This window comes from Garra rufa, chromosome 8 (assembly GCF_049309525.1).
Source record: "Garra rufa chromosome 8, GarRuf1.0, whole genome shotgun sequence".
NCBI lineage: Eukaryota > Metazoa > Chordata > Actinopteri > Cypriniformes > Cyprinidae > Garra > Garra rufa.
Window position 1 is genome coordinate 41,946,059 of NC_133368.1, and position 22,762 is coordinate 41,968,820.

General features: G+C 38.9%; 1 protein-coding gene across 1 annotated transcript in view; it reads left to right on the plus strand.

The window, feature by feature from the left end:
- Window positions 1-7,075: 7,075 nt before the first annotated feature.
- Window positions 7,076-22,762, plus strand: part of LOC141340190 (TRAF3-interacting protein 1-like) — a 115,462-nt gene continuing 99,775 nt past the window's right edge. The window contains exons 1-3 of the mRNA XM_073845116.1: window positions 7,076-7,085; window positions 7,186-7,248; window positions 13,202-13,472. Coding sequence (XP_073701217.1) covers window positions 7,076-7,085; window positions 7,186-7,248; window positions 13,202-13,472 — 344 coding nt within the window. The remainder of the gene's footprint in view (window positions 7,086-7,185; window positions 7,249-13,201; window positions 13,473-22,762) is intronic.

A 22,762-nucleotide genomic window follows, 5' to 3' on the forward strand; every position in this document is an offset into this window, starting at 1 on the left:
ACACTACCGTTCAAAAGTCTGGGGTCAGTACATTTTTTTTTTTAAAGAAATTAATACTTTTATTCACCAAGGATGTATTAAGTTAATAATTAAAAGTTCATTAAAAGTTAATAATAAATTATTTGCATTGTTATGAAAAAATTATATTTTAAATAAACACTGTACTTTTTAAACTTGTTATTCATGAAAGAATCCTGAAAAAAATATCACAGGTTCCAAAAAATATTTGGCAGCACAACTGTTGATATTATCCAACATTGATAATTCTAATAATAACTCAGCATTTTAGAATGATTTCTGAAGGATCATGTGACACTTAAGACTGGAGTAACAGCTGATAAAAATTCAGCTTTTCATCACAGGAATAAATTATATTTTAAAGTATGTTAAAATAAAAAATAAAAAATTATTTTATATTGTAAAAACATTTTGCAATATTACTGTTTTTTCTGTATTTTTAATCATATAAATGCAGCCTTGATGAACATAAGAGACTTCTTTAAAGACTATTACAAGTCTTACTGACCCCAAACTTTTGAACGGTAGTGTAAATCGAAATGACGGACAGGAAGTTTAGCTGACTATGGCATAATTAGTATGTATGTTGTTGCATGACCCAAAAAAATATTTTGAAAGCCAGTTTCACTTACAAAAGGCTAATGCAATCAAAAGTTATTAGCTTTTTTGGAAATGTCATTATTAATGGTTAATGAATGTTTATCACTCTTGACCAATAGGTGGCGCTGTTGCCAAATTGATGTGGCAGGTCAGTGTGAGGTGACAATGGCACACATAAAGTTTAGTGTCAATATGTCAAAACTTTGCCGAGGTCTAGCCTCAGATGCAGTTTGGCATGATTCTAGCAAAATCGTTGATGTGTTAAATTATAACTTTTTTTGTATTTCGACACAAAATGCATAACTTTTTGTCAGCATGGTCTGAAGATGATCTGAGCCAAATTTGGTGAAAATCGGACCAATGGTCTAGGAGGAGTTCAAAAAAGTATGTTTTCAACATAAATCAAAATGGCAGATAGGAAGTTCATCTGACTATGGCAGATTTGGTATCTATGTTTCCGGCAAGACCCAAGGAATATATTGAGACCAATTTCATTACAAAAGGCTGATGCAATTAAAAGTTATTAGCATTTTTGGAAGGTTCATTATTAATGGTTAATTAATGGTTTATCAATCTGGACCAATTGGTGGTGCTGCTACCAAATTGATGTGACGTGGTCAGTGTGAGAATGCAGTGGCAGGCACAAAGTTTATTGTCTATATGTCAACACTTTGCAAAGATACATCAGATGCAGTTTGGCATGATTCCTGCAAATTCGTTGATGCGTTAATGATAACCATTTCATATTTCGACACGAAATCCATAACTTTTTGTCAGCATGGTCTGAAGATGATCTGAGCCAAATTTGGTGAAAATCGGACAAATATTCGAAGAGGAGTTCAAAAAAATAAGTTTTAAACATAAATCAAAATGGCGGACCAGATGTTCGGCTGACTATGGCAGAATTTTTATCTATGTTCTCGGTATGACCCAAGGAATATATTGAGACCAGTTTCATTACAGAAGGCTAATGCAATTATTAATTTATTAGCATTTTTGGAAATGTCATAATGGTTAATTAATGGTTTATCACTCTTGACCAATAGGTGGCGCTGCTACCAAATCCATGTGGCAGGTCAGTGTGAGGTGACAATGGCACACATAAAGTTTGGTATCAAAATGGCAAAGCTTTACAGAGATACAGCCTCAGACCCAGTTTGCATGATTCCAGCAAATTTGTTGTGTTTAATCATAACCGTTTCATATTTCGACACGAAATACATAACTTTTGTCAGCATGGTCTTAAGAGGATCTGAGCCAAATTTGGTGAAAATAGGACCAACGGTCTAGGGGGAGTTAAAAAAAAGGTATGTTTTCAACATAATTCGAAATGGTGGACAGGAAGTTCGGCTGACTAATTGGTATCTATGTTGGCTAAGGAATGTATTGAGACAGTTTCATTACAATAGCATGCGTTACTCTGCATGCTTCACCGAATCTAAAGATACCAGGTTTGTGACTTTTGGCCAAACCATTCAGAAGTTCTAAGCAAAAATAAATTTTTTTTATATTTCCTGACCACTAGGTGGCGCTGCACCAAAACTGTGCAGGTAGCCTCAGGTCATGCTTGTAATAATACACACCAAGTTTGATCTCAATACGCAAAACCATTGTGAAGATACAGCCTCGCATCCATTTTTGTGTGCTCTTCGTCGATTTCATTCTCTTGTTAACCGTTTGACTTAATATATCCTGATAATTTTGGTAAAAAATCAGGCAAACCGTCTAGGACAAGTTCGAAAAAGTTTAGCTTGTAAACAGTGCTGGATCTGTGCATAATTCTTTTTCTGATTCAGACGAGACCAAATTTTCACTGGATATTTCAATATTATGGACAGAGGACTATTTTAGCTAAAACAAAGGTTTGGCATTAAAAACCTTATTAATGGATTTGTTTACTATAATCATGCATCGTTACAAAACATTAATTGTTGGATTATTGTGCTGTTTTTATCAGCTGTTTGGACTTCTCATTCTGACGGCACCCATTCACTGCAGACAATCCGTTGGTGAGCAAGTGATGTAATGATCAATTTTTCCAAAATCTTTTACCATGAAGAAACAAAATAATCTACATCTTGGAAGGCCTGAGGGTGAGTATATTTTTAGGAAACTTCATTTTTGGGTGAACTATTCATTTAAAGGGAAAGTTCACCCAAAAATGAAGATTATGTCATTATTTACTCAACAACAAAAAAATACCCTAAATAAACCTGTTCTTTATACAATCACATTGCTTTGGTAGCCATTAGAAGACTTCACCGGATTTAACTTAAAAACCTAGGTTTAGCAGCTGCCGTAAGTTTTTGAGTTAAATTAGCTTAAAACTACAAGTCATTTTAACTTATTACAATAAAAATTTGTTTAAATGACTTAAGTTGATTTAACTTAACATTGTAATGCAGCTGCTAAACTTAAGTTTTTAAATTGAAACTGGTGAAAACTTTTTACAGTGTGTTTATGATACTTATTTCTATTGTGTTTCTTTTTCAGAACATTCTTCAGAGTTTCTTCTTTGGTGTTCCACTGGAAAAACAGCAGCCTGCATATTTGGATTGACATGAGGGTAAGTAAATACTGACAGAGTTTTCATTTTTGGGTGAACTGTTCCGTTTAACAAGTCATTAGGCTGAATTATTGTACCTAATTGCCTGTGTATCTGGGAATCTACTTAGAAATGAAGCGTTTATGATATTTTGCTCTCACCACACCTCTCCTTCCTGGTGATCCATAGAAGATGGTTTATAAGACAGGACTAGTTTAGATTGAGTTCCGCTGTGACCACCTCGCTGCGATTAATCAGTCAATATAAATACACTCTCAAGCTGGTTTGTGTCTGTCTCCAAGGATACAGCAGAAAACACTGTAATCCAGACAGCACGTTTTTGGATTTCTGGCAGAGAATGAGCACAGATGTTGAAAGCTTGCTTCATGACCTTTTTATAAGGACAGGTCATGAGGTGATTACATATTTCACATGGTTGTTAAATATTGATGTTCCACAAATATACTGACCAAAATTATTTTTTTTAGCACTCAAGAAAAGGGCTATTAAAGTTCCAAAAGTTCTTGTTTTTAAAATATACTTCATATAACACATTAACTCAAATATTTCTGAATTTCCGGAGTCAATGCAGTATGTTTAAAAATATACAGTGGTGGCCAAAATGATTAGAACACTAGTATTTTCCAACAGCTAAAAGATCTGATCTCATCATTATTCAGTTTGTCTGGAATGACATGAAGAAACAGAGCAAACCGAGACAGACTAAATCCAGAAGAACTGTGGCAACATCTCCAAGATGCGTCAAGAAATCTACCTGCAAAGTTACAGTACTGTTAAAAGTTTTAGGCACTTGCTGTAAAATGAGGATTCTGTCAAAAATAATGTCTTAAATAGATTTTCTTTATCAATTAACTTCTATTAACTAAACTAAATCAACATTTGGTGTAACCCTTTGTTTAAAGCAGATTTTGCCCAAGGTGCACTTGCATGTAGTTACAGTTTATAAAGTTTTAAACATGGATATTTTTCTTACACAAATGTATCGATTCACTTCAATCCTTCATTAAATCCCCGTATGGGAGCCACATAGAGCACTTCTTATGACAGATGGATGCACTGTATTGGACTTCAAAATCTCAGTAGCCATTCACTGCCATTATGAAGCTCAGAACATTTTTTTATATAACTTCGTCTGAAAGAAGAAAGTCAAACACCTAGGATGGCTTGAGGTTGAGTAAATCATGGGGTAATTTTAATTTTTGGGTGAACTATCCCTTTAAGCAACACAAGTGTTTTAATCATTGATCATATAAAAAATGCTTCTTGAGAAGCAAATCAGAACATTGGAATGATTTCTAAAGGATCATGTGACACTAAAGACTGGATTAATCAGCTTTGCATCACAGGAATAAATTGGATTTTAAAATATATTCAAATAGAAAACAGGTATTTTTAATCATAATAATATTTCACAATATTACTGTGTTTACTCTGTCTTTGTTCAAATAAATGCAGGCTTGTTGAACAGAAGAGACTTTGTCGTCCACATGGAACCAATCTTGGGTCCAGATCTGGATCACTATGCTAGTTTGTGTTGCAGTAAACAGCAACAAAAAATGGTGGGAACTTGGTGTATGGCCACTGATGCAAAATTTCTTTTGTAATTAGTTGCCTTTAAAAGAAAAGGGATGTTTCTTCAATGGAATATTACAAACATCATAGTGATTTTTCTCATTCCTGAGGTTAGTCTGTCATGCAGGTTGCCTTCCAAGAGCAAAATGTTATTGCTTTGTCTCAGATGTGTCTCCTGAAATTCCTTAGGAGTAATACAAATAGACACAAATGAGACTTTGCTGACATGCAGTAAGAGCTATCAAATAAATCTGGACGGCATAAATAGGAACTTAGCACAGTTATTTTTCCAGGTGAAACATCTCCTGATAAGTCTTTTAAAGGAGATGTTCACTTCCAGATAAAACATTTACAGATAATTTACTAACCCCCTTGTCATTCAAGATGTTCATGTCTTTCTTTCTTCAGTCGTAAAGAAATTATGTTTTTTGAGGAAAATATTTCATGATTTCTCTCCATATAGTGGACTTGTGACTATGGTTCCTGTGAATTTAAACTTCAAAAATGCAGTTTAAATGGATAGTTCACCCAAAAATGTAAATGTTCTGTTTATCTGCTTACCCCCAGGGCATCCAAGATGTAGGTGACTTTGTTTCTTCAGTAGAACATAAAGATTTTTAACTCAAACGTTTCGGTGGATCAGAGGTAAATAATGATATAAATACTGTTCAGTTTCTTGCACAGACCAATCGTTTTGTGTCTTAAGACCTTAATGTATCGTCACAAGCCGCAGGGTTTAATTTGGGTTTATCTGTGTATGTTTTTTTTTTTACTCTTAAAGATTTGGTAACCATTGACTGCCATTATATGACTGACAGACTGCAACTGTTTGAGTTAAAAATCTTTGTTTGTGTTCTACTGAAGAAACAAAGTCACCTACATCTTGGATGCCCTGGGCAGATAAACATCAAATTTTCATTTTTGGGTGAACTATCCCTTTAAATGCCACTTTAAAGAGCTCTAAATGATCCCAGCTGAGGAAGAAGGCTCCTATCTAGTGAAACGATTGGTTATTTTATTTTTTTTTTTCAAAAAATTGACAATTTATATACTTTTTAATCTCAAATGCTTGTCTTGTCTAGCTCAGCGTAAACTCTGTTTATTCTGATTCAACATAGATAGGGTATGTTGAAAAACTCCCATCTCAATTTTTCCTCCAACTTCAAATTCATCCTACATCAATGTTTTACCTTTTTTGTAAAGAGCGTTTAATCTTCTTTGCACATTCACTTTTGGTTCCACAAAGAATCATTCAGTCAAAGGTTCTTTAAAGAACCATTTCTTGCTTACCTTTTTATAATCTGAAGAACCTTATTTGCCACAATGAACCCTTTTGTGAAACAGAAAGGTTCTTCAGATGTTAAAGGTTCTTTATGGAACCATTTAGACAAAAAGGTTCTTCTATGGCTTCATGCAGCACCTTTATTTTTAAGAGTGTAGGATGATTTTGAAGTTAAGGAAGAAAATAAGATGGGAGTTTTTCGACATACCCTAACTGTCTTAAACCGAAATACAGTCAAAAAAATACAGAGTACACGCAAAGACAAGACAAGCATTTGAGGTTAAAAAGTATATAAATTGTACTTTTTTTTAGAAAATAATTGATTGTTTCGCTAGAAAGACCCTTCTTCCTTGGCTGGAATCATTTAGAGCCCTTTGAAGTTGCATTGAAACTGCATTTTGAAAGTTCAAACTCAAGGGTTCAAACTCTATGGTCCACTTTATCTCCATAAAGTGGACCATAGAAGTCCACTTTATGGAGATGAATCCTGAAATGTTTACTTCAAAAAACAGAATTTCTTTACGACTGAAGAACGAAAGACATGAACACCCTGCTGAAAAAAACAGCATAAATTATCTGTACATTTTAGTTGTGGAAGTGAACTTCTCGTTTAAAAGAGAAACAATTCTGATAATAAGCAATTGTTCTTTCCATATGAATGCATCTGATCTCTGTGCACCTGAAAACGTCTTCCTTTGTACGATAGAGGTGCGGTTTGGGTCATAAAATTCACAGGCATGAATTTTCATGTTTTAACGATGGAAATAATGAGCACAGGAAGACTCTGTGTCGATGAACCATCCGCGCCGAACTGTCAGTCTTACTTTTACGGTGTTCCAGGCCGCTTTATCCTCATAGTGCGGTTGATTGACAGGTGACGGAGGCGGCTTCTTTTTTTGCCTGTGGGCACAGAACCTGTGGGAGTCATTGATAAACACTCGGTTTGACTGCCGAGGTCAGCTTTCCGCAGCTAGATTGACTGCAAGCCTGATGAGGGATTGCATTTCCCCAGGTTAAGTAGGACGTGGCCAATATAGATGAGTTGGAGTAGACCAAACAAATAAACTGGAAAATGTGTGCGTGCACAATTCGCTCATGGGGAATAATGATATCATTTGCTTCTGTTGATGTCTCTGTTGTGTTTAAGGAGCCATTATTGAAAAATCCAAGCAGTTCCGGCTTTTCTCTCAGGAGGAACTCTGTGCCATCGGTGAGTTTTGAAAGGAAGCTGAGGGGGCAAAGCCAATGCTCTGGTCCTACAGGTTTCCCTGCTGAAAAAAACAGCATATGCTGGTTTTTTCAGCAGGGTTGATGTGTGGCATGAGCTATTAGACGTTAGAGAGCTTGCGGTGTTGCTACTCAAGGTACTCATAATTCCTGTAATCGTGCACTTGGCCATCAAGACAGAGTGACCTCAAAATAACCATGTGCTGAGATATATGTATACACACACACGTATATAACGGTGCTGGTTTCGAAGCTGCTAGCTCTCTGAAAGTCTAGAGATTACTTTGAGGTCACTTCCATAGCAACAGCCATCAAATGTTGTTGTTTTGCAGTGGTAGCTATGAATCCTGATATGAACCTCAGAGACACGCTGCAGCAGTTCTTATCCAAATAAAGGCATTGCTGCATGACTGGTAAGGCACCTGGCAAGAACAGGCACACCCGATGTTCTGTTTTCCTTATAAAAAACGCAAATAACAGCTCATTTACTGCGTTGACTCGCCGGTTGGGTTGTTTATGGCTGTACCCTCAAGCGGTTGGTGTTCTGATTAAACAGTGTCGGATGGATATCAGCTTCTACGATGTGTCAAGACAAGGTGGAACGTATTGACAGCGAGTTTTCCGCAACAGCGCTTGACGTGATGACAAGCGGCACTGGATTTGCATTTCCTGGAGGAAATAGCAGTCCTGGCTTCAATTATGATGACATCTTTGCAATGCAAGGCCTAAAAATACACCATGCAAGTACGTGAATGCAGACGCTTTTCGCTTTTAAAACTTGATTGCGTGTGTCGTTCCCTGGTGTTGGATTGCACTGCACTTCTATATCCAGTCTTTTTTCTGCCTAATGATGCACTTACGTCATATTTGAATTGCTGTAATTATACAATTGAAGTCAAAAGTTTACACACACCTTGCTGAATCTGCAAAATGTTACTTATTTTGCCAAAATAAAAGGGATCATACAAAATGCATGTTTTTTATTTAGTACTGACCGGAATAAGATTCCCTGTTGAAAAAAACAGCATATGCTGGTTAGGTAGGTTTTGATGCTGGGATGCTGGTTTATGCTGGTCCTTAACCAGCAACATTAGCAGCTAAGGACTAGCATAAACCAGCAAAGGACAAGCATTGACCAGCTAAGGACCAACATAAACCAGCAAAGCACCAGCATAAACCAACTCCGGGATTCGGGATTCCGGATTCCAGATTCCGGGGGCAGCCGTGGCCTAATGGTTAGAGAGTCGGACTTGCAGGTTCGAGTCTCTGGTCTGGCAGGGATTGTACGTGGGGGGAGTGAATGTACAGCACTCTCTCCACCCTCAATACCACGACTGAGGTGAGTCCCTTGAGCAAGGCACCGAACCCCCAACTGCTCCCCGGGCGCCACAGCAATGGCTGCCCACTGCTCCGGGTGTGTGTTCACGGTGTGCGTGTGCACTTGGATGGGTTAAATGCAGAGCACAAATTCCTAGTATGGGTCACCATACTTGGCCTCACATCACCTCCTTTCCTTTCTTTCCCTAAAACCAGCATCAAAACATACCTAACCAGCATATGCTGTTTTTTTCAACAGGGATACTTCACATAAAACAACATAGATGTTTACATATAGTCCACAATAATAGTTAAAATAATAGTTGTACATACACTTGGTTCCTAATACTGTGTTGTTACCTGAATGATCCACAGCTGCCTTCAGAAAACCTTCAGATCCCACAAATTTCGTAGTTTTTCAGCATTTTTGTGTATTTGAACCTTTTCCAAAAATTAATGACTATGATTTTGAGATATATCTTTTCACACTGAAGACAACTGAGGGACTCATATGCAACTATAACAGAAGGTTCAAACACTCACTGATGCTCCAGAAGGAAACAAAATGCATTAAGAGCCAGGGGTGAAAACTTTTGAACAGAATGAAGATGTGTATATTTCGCTTATTTTGCCTGAATCATTTTTTTTTTTACATTTAGTACTGCCCTCCCGAAACTACAAAAGATACTTACATGTTCTCCAGAAGACAAAATAAGTAAAATTTACCCTGATCTAAAAATTCAGCTCTTAATGAATTGTGTTTCCTTCTGGAGCATAAGTGAGCGTTTGAAACCTTCTGTAATAGTTGCATATGAGTCCCTCAGTTGTCCTCAGCATGAAAAGATGTATCTTAAAATCATAGTCATTGTTGGAAAAGCTTCAAATACACAAAAATGCTGAAAAACTAAATAATTTGTGGGACCTGAATGATTTTTTTGAAGAACAGTGGACAGTTTAACTGTTCAGCACAAACAAGGGACCCATGAACAATTATCACAAAAAAAAAAAAAAATCTTATTCAAGTCAGTACTGAATAAAAAAATAACATGCATTTTTAATGATCCCTCTTATTTTGGCAAAATAATTAACATCTTACAGATTCTGCAAGGTGTATGTAAACTTTTGACCGCAAGAGTAATAGTATTTTTCTCTGTGTCCTTATGATTTAATTTATTCTGACGCTTGTTGTGCATGAATGATTACTGTCCTTATGATTTGTACGGGACCATCTGAAAGCTGTTAAGGAACAAAAGAAGGGTTTGGTGTTGTACGCTAGGGAATGCCTTTGTCTGAATCATCCCACTCTCTGTATTGGCATGTTTTCCACTTTTTGCAGTACATGGTATGGTATTCATTATAAATACGCTGAGCTGAGTACAGACTCAACATGTTACGACAATAGTGGATGTCAAATGTGAAATGGATTATTTTTCATTTGTGTAGTTATTGTTAGACGCTAATGGGGAAATTTGAGGAATTACACAATGGAGGGCATTACCTTCATGAGCACTTCATGTTGAAATCTAATTCGGGAAAGACACAGGGGTTGGTCTCAACTGCAGGAATTAATTAAATACTCTCAAATGACATGATTACGGTCAGATGATTTTTACAGAATGTTGAGTCTGAGTCTGTGTTTAGTGTACAGCCAATAATGGCATCATGCTGGATGGTTGTAATTTACTCAAACATTTTTCTTAAAATATTTGTGCCATACAAGTAAAAAAAAATGATCGATTGCCTGATTTCTCCCTAAAATCTCTATTTGGTGCCATTGAAAGTATCTTTGAAGTTAGTATATGGATATAAACCGACATTTTTAATGAAAAATAAATCAGATCACCTAAAAAATGAAACACTTTTGTCATGAACTCATATTTTCTTCTGACCTCATCTCATTATTCATCTATAAAACACAAAATGAGCTTGTCAGTTTTTTTATACAATAGAAAATCTTATCAAATGAAAGTAGTCCATGCAACTTGTGCACTATATTCCAAGCTTTTAGAAGTAATACCATTGAAATTTAATCTGATAATCTCTTGCTAGAGCTTTCAGATTTCATTCATGCTTGTTTAAAATGACATTTTGTGCAGTTTTGTAGTTAACAAATAAAACAAATGGCATTGATTTTTGCATGTCACATAACTAGTTGTAACATGGCAGAAACATTGTCAAATCTCAGGCAAAATTGAGCTACAGAAGATAGGAAAGATTATCAGTCAACCTAAACTTTGAAAAAAGTCAGAATTGCCTGCTTTTATCTCACAATTTTTTTCACTCAATTGTGTGTTTATATCTTGCAATTCTGTCTTTTTTTCTGAATTGTGAGATATAAACTCTCAATCCTGAGAAATGAAGTCAGGATTGCAAGATATAAACTCACAGTTTTGCCTTTTTTCAGAATTGTGAGTTTATTTCTTGCAATTGTGACTTTTTCTCAGAATTGTTAGTTTATATCTCTCAAATCTGGCTTAGTAACACAATTGCGAAAAATTCTAAGATATGAAATTGCAAGATATTAACTTCTCAGAATGTTCTCAGAATAAGCAATTAGTCATTTCCCCCTCAGAATTGGACTTTCTAACTTGCAATTGCGAGTTTACATCTCAAAATTCGGAGAAAAAAAGTCAGAATTGCAAGAAAAGTCAGATTTGCGAGATATAAACTCTGAATTGCGAGAAAAAAATCAGAAAGGCAGCTTTATATCTCGCAATTTTTACTTTATATACAAACCCACATTTGCAGTGATAGAGTCAGATTTGGATGTTTGAGTTATATTGACTTTATATTGATATAACTCGCAATTGTTAAATCATGCAATTTGGATAAAAAAAGTCAGAATTGCGAGTTTATATTTTCCAATTTTAACTTAATTTTTCTGTTTGTATATTTAGAGTTTATATTCTTTGTTTATATTAAAGTTTGTATTCTCTGATTTTATAACTCAGAAAGACAGATATGCTTTGATAGTTTATATCTCACAATTTTGACTTTATTTCTTGCAAGTGTGAGTTTATATCCAGCTATTCTGAGTTTATAACTCACAATTGGGAGTTCAGGTTTCACAATTGCAAAAAAAAGTCAGAATTGCAAGATACAAACTCTCATTTGTGAGAAAAAAAAGTCAGAATTGGATGTTTTCACAATTCAGAATTTTTTTTCCTTGCCAATGTGAGTTTGCAGTACATCTCGCAATTCTGTCTTTTCTTCTGAATTGTGAGATATAAACTCCCAATCCTGAGAAATGAAGTCAGGATTGCAAGATATAAACTTACAGTTCTGACTTTTTTCTCAGAATTGTGAGTTTATATTTCTTAAATCTGGCTTTATAACACACAATTGCGAAAAAAGTCAGAATTGGTGTTTTTATCTCGCAATTTTGACATTATTTTCCAACGAGTTTATATTCCACTATTTTGACTTTATAACTCATAACTGCAAGTTTATATCTCACAATTCTAAGAAAAAAAATAACATTTGCGAGATACAAACTTGCATTTGTGAAAAAGTCAGAATTGTGTTTTTTTTTCTTACAATTTTGGCTTTATTTCTCCCTAGTGCAAGTTTATATCCTGCTATTTTGACTTTATAACTTGCAAGTGTTATATTACAAAATTTGGATAAAAAGTCTAAATTGCGAGTTTATATCTCCCAATTTTAACTTCATTTTTCAGTATATATTTAGAGTTTATATTCTTTGTTTATATTCAAGTTTATATTCTCTGATTTTATAACTCACAATTGCAAGTTCTCACAATTCTTAGAAAAAAGTCAGAATTGCTTTGATTGTTTTTATCTCACAATTTTGACTTTATTTCACCCAATTGTAAGTTTATATTCTGCTGTTCTGACTTTATAACTCACAATTTTGACTGCATTTCTCAGAATTGCAAGTTTATATTCTCTGACTTTATCTCACAATTCTGAGAAAATAGTCAGAATTCCACATTTGTATTATGCAGTTCCCTATCAGTCGGTCTCTTCGACGTCTCGTCGAGACCGACGAATTGGGATCTCGCCTGGAGAGACCAATCTACTTCGTGTGTATACAAACGAGCCAATGAATATTGGCATGCATGATTGCAGCCAGCTGCAGCTGATCACAGCATGAGCACATAATGCGCAGCAGGTGCATGCATCAGACAAGCTTTCGCTTCGGAGCCGGACCAGTCTACTAGACGAGTCATCGAAGCTGTTTTTTCTTCAAAAAAACCAACGTCTCTTTTTCTTTTTGTGTTGGTGGCACGGCGCTTCAGCGGCGGTGGTCTTCTGTGTCGAGTGGAAGCACACAGCTGGTTTGCACCACTCACCTTCTGTGTTGCTGCGGCCATCTCCCCTGTGCGCTTCAGCACTAAAAGAGCAAATTCCCTAAAAGAGCGAATTTCAAAAGAGCTCCATGTGTGAACGTCTTTATAAAGACGAAGCATTTACATCATGCCTTTTTCCCCGTGCGTTTCTGGATGCAGCCGTTTCCTGGCGCCAGGCGATGGCCATGACCGCTGCCTCACGTGTTTGGGCACTCAACACGCTGAGGCGGTGTTCGTGGAGGAGTCATGCCCCCATTGCGGGAGGATGACTATCACGGAGTTGCGGACCAGACTCCGTTTCCTGCAAAGGGGCGGGGTTCCAGTCCCTCTGTCCAGATCGAGCGTTCCTCCAGGCAAACGCCGGGGGAGGACGTTACTTCTGGAAGCAGGGGGCTGGCCAGTCTGACGGTGATGGTGAGGATTTGCCACTGGAGCTTTCAGGGGAGCGGGTTGGACCTCCTCTAGGGGTACCGCCCATTACCTTTGGGGCTCCCTCCGACGAACAGATGTGGCATCGGAGGGAGATCCAGACCTTTCTGGGGAGGATGACGGCACACTGTCGTTCGCTGGGCGATCAGCGGTGCCGGATACCGACCCGGAGATGATGGCTATGCTTGCCCGGGCCTCCGAGAGGGTAGGGCTTGAATGGAATCCTCCATCACGTCCCGACCCCTCCTGGCTGGATGATTGGTATCTCGGGGTGGCCCGCGCTGGTTCTCAGCGTCCCACCCCAGTGCCTTTCTTCCCGGAAGTGCATGAAGAGCTCACCCGGACGTGGACGGCACCTTTCACTGCCTGAAACCGTTCGAGTGGGACCTCCTTACACCGCTAGGGCTGCTCCATATGAGACCGCTTCAACATGGCTTCATGGCCGAGTCCCAAGGAGAGCGTGGCTTCACGGTTCTTACCGGGTTCAAATAACACCGGCTTGCCGCCAGACCTTCATCCCGTGGTCAGACCCCTCATTCCTACGGGCAGGAGCACCCATGTAACAGGGCTCCAGGCATGCTGTGGTACACACGGATGCCTCCACCACCAATTGGGGAGCCACGTACGACGGACAGGCAGTTTCGGGGGTTTGGACGGGCCCCCAGCTAACTTGGCACATCAACTGCCTCGAGTTGCTTGCAGTACGTCTCGCCCTGCTCCGACTCAAGGGGCACCTACGTGGCAAGCACGTGCTGGTCCGTACGGACAACATTGCGACCGCTGCGTACATCAACCGGCAAGGCGGTCTACGCTCCCGTCGCATGTCGCAACTCGCCCGTCATCTCCTCCTGTGGAGTCAGAAGCATCTGAGGTCGCTTTGTGCCATTCACATTCCCAGGTCGCTCAACCGTGTGACCGACGAGCTCTCACGAGCTGTGCTGCCCAGAGAGTGGAAACTCCACCCCCAGTCGGTTCAGCTGATTTGGAGACGCTTCGGCGAGGCTCAAGTAGATTTGTTCGCCTCCCCGAAGATGGCCCACATGGAGAGGACCCCCGAAGATGCTCGATCAGAGCCGTGCTTTCCTTTTTGCAGCAAGGGTTGGAGCGCAGGCTGTCCCCCTCAACCCTTAAAGTCTATGTGGTTGCTATTTCTGCTAACCACGACCTCATAGAAGGTAGGTCGGTAGGGAAGCACGACCTGGTCACCAGGTTTCTTAGGGGTGCCAGAAGGTTAAATCCTACTAGGCCCCCCTCTGTGCCCTCTTGGGACCTGTCTCTAGTGCTCACAGCACTACAGCAGGCCCCCTTTGAGCCCTTGCAGTCAGTAGAGCTGAAGTTTCTTTCAATGAAAACTCTGCTCCTGCTTGCATTGGCTTCCATCAAGAGGGTAGGAGACCTGCACGCATTTTCGGTCGATGATTCGTGCCTAGAGATTGGCCCGGCAGATTCCCAGGTAACACTGAGGCCCCGGCCTGGTTATGTGCCCAAGGTTCCCACTACTCCCTTCAGGGACCAAGTGGTGAGCCTGCAAGCGCAGTCCTCAGAGGAGGCAGACCCAGCCCTAGCTTTGCTTTGTCCCGTCCGAGCACTAAGATGCTACGTTGACCGGACACAAGGCTTCAGGACCTCAGACCAGCTCTTTGTGTGTCATGGAGGCAGGCAGAAGGGGAATGCCGTCTCCAAGCAGAGGTTGGCCCACTGGATAGTGGATGTCATTACCCTGGCCTATCAAGTCTAGGGTGTGCCCTGCCCCCTCAGGCTGAGAGCACACTCAACTAGGAGTGTTGCATCCTCCTGGGCGTTGGCTCGTGGCGCCTCGCTAAATGACATTTGTAGAGCGGCGGGCTGGGCGACCCCTGACACATTCACGAGGTTCTATAGCCTTCGTGTAGACACAGTCTCCTCCTGTGTTCTCACCTCAAACGGGTAGAGGCACAGAGAGGCCTTGGGCCAGCTTGCTATACTGCTCCAGAGTAACCTGAGAGTAGCTCTGTCGAGTTCCTCCGCTGAGCTTGACAGCCGACGTAGCGGAACGTCAGGCGTCAGGCCCTCACTCGATGAATCCTTCAGAACCGGTAGAGGGCTAGGCTCTATGTAGAGACTTAATTGCATCTCTTACGATTTCCACATTGCGCCCTAGAGGTTGTGTGTTCCCCAGTAGATCTTCTACCAGTACATGAGGGTTCAATCACCTCCAATCTTCCATATATCCTGAATTGAGTTATATGTGTATTTCTCCGAACCTCCTATTGGAAGGACGTGAACTCCGAGTATTCCCAGTGCTCCAGCTTCACTGAAATGGGTGGTGCTATGTTATACAGTGACTGGCTCTCCTTGATGCGAGCCCCTGGCCAAGCCAGTAACGGGACCCAGGAGGCCCACTCAGGACACTGGAAGGGGCAGCAGCCACGGCGCTTTGTTAGGGATCCCAATTCGTCGGTCTCAACGAGACATCGAAGAGACCGACTGATAGGGAAAGTCTCGGTTACGTATTGTAACCCTCTTTCCCTGAAGGAGGGAACGGAGATGTCTCGTCCCATTGCCGCGGCTCCTGTACCACCGCTGTACGGCCGGGCCCGTCCCGGCTCCTCAGCGAAACCTTGTCTGATGCATGCACCTGCTGCGCATTATATGCTCACACTGTGATCAGCTGCAGCTGGCTGCAATCATGCATGCCAATATTCATTGGCTCGTTTGTATACACACGAAGTAGATTGGTCTCTCTAGGCGAGATCCCAATTCGTCGGTCTCGACAAGACGTCTCCGTTCCCTCCTTCAGGGAACGAGGGTTACAATACGTAACCGAGACGTTCTGAGGAAAAAAGTCAGATTGTGAGATAAAAACGTGCAATTACCTTTTTTATTTTTTATTCAGTGGTGGAAACATGCTTATACATACGGCTTCAAAAAACTTTTTATGGTGTTTTATGGTGATTTTCAGAGCTTGACATTGTGAATAACCATCCATTTAGTTGCCTGCACATTCTGTCTAATGTGAAAGAAAATAACCAAGGTTTGAAAGAACATGAGGGTGAGTATGATGACAGAATGTTCATTTTCAGTTGAACTGTCTCTTTAAGACTACAACCAACTATGGAGGTTTGCACAAGTCATGATGTCTGCACTAAGAAGTGATGAATGCTCACTTCTTCTGTCTAATTAAGCTGACAAAAAGCATGCCTTGGTATTCTCTGCCTCACAGCTTGTAAAGCAGCATTATTCATTGTTTAACTGTGTTTTCTATCCTTAGAAACACCTAGCCTGCAGCACCATGTTCTGTGAAACACATTGAGAAAGTAGCTAATTAGTATGAGACCATGAGGGTGAGCAACTGCATTTTTTCACAGCTTCAGGCTAGGCAAAATTGTTTGACTTAATTTTTTTTTTTTTAATATAAAATATTTGACTATTTATTTATTTATTGCCCTATGAGCAAATTCTCAAAAGCCCCATAACTTGTTTTCTTCACCAGGGGTTCTTCATAATGCCTCTCTTCCTTTCTCTCTCTTTACATTGGCATCATGGCTGACAGACCACAGCCGCACTTGCCAAAATAAGATGTTTTTGAATAGTTTCTTACATGTAAGCCAGACGTTTTGACTGCTTTGTTTGAAACGAGTGAAGGAGAAGTGTTTATAGAGTGGCATATTGCCACTTTGAGTTTTGTTGTTCACCAGCTTCGTGACAGTTGTAGTGTAACTGAAGTTGAAGGGAAGGCACGTTTTGTGTTTACGTTCCTCCCCACTGTTCCAGGCCTGCCAGGAGCTTCAGCTCTCCAACCATGAGAAATATTTAACTGCCTAGTCTTCTTTGCCACCTTGTGTCCTGAAATTGACGTTTAGGTTAAAGACACTATTTAAAAAAATAATTCATCTGAAACTGCAAATTGTGTTGCGTTGTTCCAAACCCTGCAGGATGCTCTTTTTTTAGTGAAATATAGTTATACTTGAGGTCAAAAGTTTACATCGCCACTTCAGAATCTGCAAAATGTTCATTTTTGCCAAAATAAGGGGGATCATACAAAATGCATGTTATTTTTTATTTAGTACTGAACTGAAAAAGATATTTCACATAAAAAAGGTTTACATATAGTGAATTCATAAAAATGACCCCGTTCAAAAGTTTACATCCCCTTGATTCTTAATACTGTGTTCTTACCTGAATTCATTTGTATTTTTTTTGGTTGTTTGTTTAGTGATAGCTGTTCATGAGTCCCTTGTTTGTCCTGAACAGTTAAACTGCCTACTGTTCTTCAGAAAAAATCCTTCAGGTCCCACAAATTCTTTGGTTTTCTAGCATTTTTGTGTATTTGAACCCTTTTTCAACAATGACTGTATTATTTTGAAATCCATCTTTTCACACTGAGGACAACTGAGGGACTCATATGCAACTATTACAGAAGGTCCAAATGCTCACTGATGCTTTAGAAGTAAACACAATGCATTAAGATCTGGGGGGTGAAAACTTTTGGAATTTGAAGATCAGGGTAAATTTAACTTATTTTGTCTTCTGGGATAAATTTAACTATCTTATGAAGCCTCTGAAGGGCAGTACTAAATGAAAAAATATGATATTTAGGCAAGTTAAGAAAAAAGTAGACATCTCCATTCTGTTCAAAAGTTTTCACCCCCTGCTCCTAATGCATTTTTTTCACGTCAGCACTAAATAAACAATAACATGCATTTTGTATGATCACTCTTATTTTGCTCAAATAATTAACATTTTGCAGATTCTGAAAGGGGGGGTGCAAACTTTTGACCTCAACTGTATATTTTAAAAGGGACATATCATGAAAATATGACTTTTTTTTCGAGTTTAAGTGCTGTAATTAAGTCCCCGTTGCATCGACCAACCCAGAAAATGTGTAAAAGGACAACCCAATTACTTTGTTTTAGTAAGCCTTTCTCTGCAAGCATGTGAAAAAAACGAGCCGCTCAGATTTTGTTCCCCTTGTGATGTAGAAAGGGGATCTTATTATAATATTACCGCCCCTTAAAGGGATAGTTCACCCAAAAATTAAAATTTGATGTTTATCTGCTTACCCCCAGGGCATCTAAGATGTAGGTGACTTTGTTTCTTCAGTAGAACACAAACAAAGATTTTTAACTCAAACCGTTGCAGTCTGTTAGTCATATAATGGCAGTGGATGGGCACCAAACCTTTGAAAGTAAAAAAAAACATGCACAGAAAATCCAAATTACACCCTGTGGCTCGTGACATTTTTCACCTCTGATATACAGCAATGTCCGACTGTCATGCATCCGGCACGTTACACGTGTACGCGCTCTGGCGTAGTATACGCAAACGCCGGAAGCAATCTGTCGAGTGTATACGACACTCATTGTTTACACAGTGCACAGAGATTGTGGGTATAGCGGCTATTCAAAATGGTAATTACTTGTGCTTATTGTTCAAACCGATTTAAAGCTAAAAGATTATGTTTGCTTGCGCAAGACTGTTGACTGTTCATCGATTCCCAACTTCTTAGCTTGATCACTTGAAGTTATGGTTGCTTGCTCTTCAGCTGGATATCAACACACCCATAAACTTAGTAAAAGTGTGGAGGGCCAGCAGCGATCATTTTTCCCCTTCCGGCTTTTGCGTATACTAAGCCAGAGCACGTACACAGGTAATGCGCCGGATGCTGAGCACGCACTCGGGACAGATGGACATATCAGAGGTAAAAAATGATATAAATACTGTTCAGTTGCTCGCAAAATCCAATCGTTTTGTGTCTTAGGACATTAATGTATCGTCATGAGCCGCAGGGTTTAATTTGGATTTGTCTGTGCATGTTTTTTTTTTACTTTCAAATGTTTGGTGCCCATCCACTGTCATTACATGACTAACAGACGGCAACGGTTTGAGCTAAAAATCTTTGTTTGTGTTCTACTGAAGAAACAACCTACATCTACCTACATCTTGGATGCCCTGGGGGTAAGCAGATAAACATCAAACATTTTGTTGCTCTTCTGTTTGAGCTACAGGACTGCCTTGATATCCTTGATTAAAAAAGGAATTTGGAGATGCTTCAAAACATCTTAGTAAGTGAATGACATAAATTGCACATTTGAGTGAACTATTGCTAAAATCCATACACATTGATGCCAATGTACAGTCACAAACTAGGCCACTAAACAACACTAACCTACTTTTCAAGTTGCCGGGTTGGTCCACGTGGCAGATCTGTTTATCAATAGTAATTCAGGCTATCGAGCGGTTATTGAACATCCACTGCGCTGACAAAAGGACCCGCTGATGTTGTCACAGTCAGGGCAATCTCTGTCCCAATGTGAAATTCAATGCTTCACGTGAGCTCTACGTGCAGGACTAAACCGAATCTCCAAAATACGTATTGTGTGTCTCAGCAGACAGCTGGGACAGTGAGAGACACGGAAGACGGCAGAAAGTGTCACTCGATCCCGCAGAGGTTTCACCTGCGTTCAAGGTGAATCGCTAAGGCAAAGCTCCATTGTCCGCCTGTTGAAAAGCAGAACCTGGAAAATGAGGATTCCGGCCTGAGAGCGCTCTTGATTGTCTGAGCTGACATTGAGAAGCAGGGAGTGACAAAGGCGCATGAAAACAAGACAGAAACTCATCCCTTACGATTGCATAATTTATATTTTACTCCCTAAATAAAATGTCAGAGACATCCAGGGGACTTTTTGCTTGTGCTATGGTTGAATTATATAGTTATGCAAGTAGGGGTTGAATAAACATTACCAGTTTGCAAACCGTTTTCGAATAGATTATTAATGCTAAGAACCCAAAAAAGGCTTTTAAAAGCATCCTAAATTGCAACGCAGTTTTTCTACACAACATCTGATCGTGTATGTGTGTATGTGAGGAGACACTAATGTTGATATGAAGAGACTACTATGCCCTTATAAGACCTTTGGAATTTTAACATTTAATTCATAAAATACTGTTCAGCATCATGTAGCCTGGATGTCCCTACTTAAATGCCATTTCTGTCAGAAGCTCCTCGTTTTAAACATGCAAGTATGTTGCAATGTAGTTGCAAACTTGTATACATTTGGGAAAGTCTGAGACAAACTATAAATAATACATAAATAAATATTTACTTTTAAAAGGATAGTTCACTCAAAAATGAGAATTCTGTCATTAATTACTCACCCTCATGTCGTTCCAAGTCCTTCGTTTGTCTTCGGAACACCAAGTAAGATATTCTTTGATTAAATCTGAGAGCTTTCTGGTTCTGCATAGACAGCAAACCTCCTATACCATGTTCAAGGTCCAGATAGGCACCAAGACATCAACATCGACAAAATGGTCCATGTGACTTCAGTGGATCAACTGCAATTTTATCAAGCTGCGAGAATACTTTTTGTTGCACAGAAAACTAAAATAACAACTTTATTCAACAGTTCTTCTCGTCTGTGTCACCTAGCGTTATTTTGGAGATTTGGAGATGAACAAAAGTTTTACAGGTTTGGAACGACATAGAGTGAGTAGTTAATGACAGAATTATCTTTTTTTTTTGGTGAACTACAGATGTACAGATGATCCATTGAATCACAAGATGTTGTTTGTAACATCTCAAATCATGTTGGAGATCATGATCATCAGGTTTTGTTCATGCCAGCACTTATAAACTAACTTTACACTAGTAGATTTACCTTTACACTAACAGTTTTAACATTAATAGTTTTAATTTTATACTCAATTTGCGATGCTGATAATATAGTTTGGGATGATAAATAGATGCATTTTCACTAGGTTCAACTATCTGAGATTTTGGACCACCATATATTTTACAACATTGTTGTCTCATTTAAATTCAGCTAATTTTGTCCTCATCAAGATGATTCTCAACTGGTGGATCAAAAATTAGTCTCAAGTATGTTTAGAATCAATTGTCAATAACAAAATCCAGCTATTTGTATAATTGTGAAATTTTGAGATGCCAAAAACTTTTGAAAAAGTTCAGAAAATGCTTCCCATGTGTTTTGTTGTTGACATCAAGGTCAACCAATCAAATCAAGAGTATTTTGGCATAAACTTTTTTTTTTTTTTTTTTGTATTGTAAAAGTGAGTCAAAAACAGCATAATATACAGTAAGGCAAAAAACTATTTGATCCCCTGCTGGTTTTGTACGTTTGCCCACTGACAAAGAAATGATCAGTCTATAATTTTAATGGTAGGTTTATTTGAACAGTGAGAGACAGAATAACAACAGCTTGTTACCTGTATACAAGACACCTGTCCACAGAAGCAATCATTCAATCAGATTCCAAACTCTCCACCATGGCCAAGACCAAAGAGCTGTCCAAGGATGTCAGGGAATGGAATGGGCTACAAGACCATGTACCATCAAATCTTAGGTGAGAACCTTCTTCCCTTAGGCAGGGCATTGAAAATGGGTCGTGGATGGGTATTCCAGCATGACTGACTCAAAAAACATGGCCAAGGCAACAAAGGAGTGGCTCAAGAAGAAGCACATTAAGGTCCTGGAGTGGCCTAGCCAGTCTCCAGACCTTAATCCCATAGAAAATCTGTGGAGGAAACTAAAGGTTTGAGCTGCCAAACATCAGCCCCGAAACCTTAATGACTTGGAGAGGATCTGCAAAGAGGAGTGGGACAAAATCCCTCCTGAGATGTATGCAAACCTGGTGGCCAACTACAAGAAACATCTGACCTCTGCACTGTACAGTAAAAAGGTTTTCACAAGATTCAACTTAAAAACTTAAGTTCAGCAGCTGCCTTGAAATTTTAAGTTAAATCAGCTTAAAACTACAAGTTATTTTAACTCAAATAAAATAAAATGAGTTGATTTAACTTTTAAGTTGAAATTACTTAAGTTGATATAACTTAAAATTTTAAGGCAGCTGCTAAACTTAAGTTTTTAAGTTGAAACTGGTGAATACTTTTTACAGTGTGTGATTGCTAACATGGGTTTTTGTACTACCTGTTTTGCAACGGGGTCAAATACTTATTTCACTCATTAAAATGCAAATCAATTTATAAGTTTTTTTTAAAATGTGTTTTTCTTGATTTTTTGTTGTTGTTGTTATTCTGTCTAAAAAAAAATGATAGACCGATCCTTTATTTGTCAGTGGGCAAACGTACAAAATCACTAGGGGATCAAATAATTTTTCCCTCACTGTATATTATGCTGTTTTTGACTCACTTTTACCAAATTGAGTCATGAGTTTACACCAAAATACACTTGATTTGATTGGTTGACTTGAATTATTGGCTGAAACCATTTTCAAAAGACATTTAGACACCTAAATTTAACATTTCCTACACTGTAAAAAGTTTTTACCAGTTTCAGCTTAAAAACATAAGTTCAGCAACTGCCTTAACATTTTAAGTTAAATCAACTTAAAACTACTATTCATTTCAACTCACGACAATAAAATTAGTTGATTTAACTTATGAGTTGAAATTACTTGTACTTTAAAGTTGATTTAAATA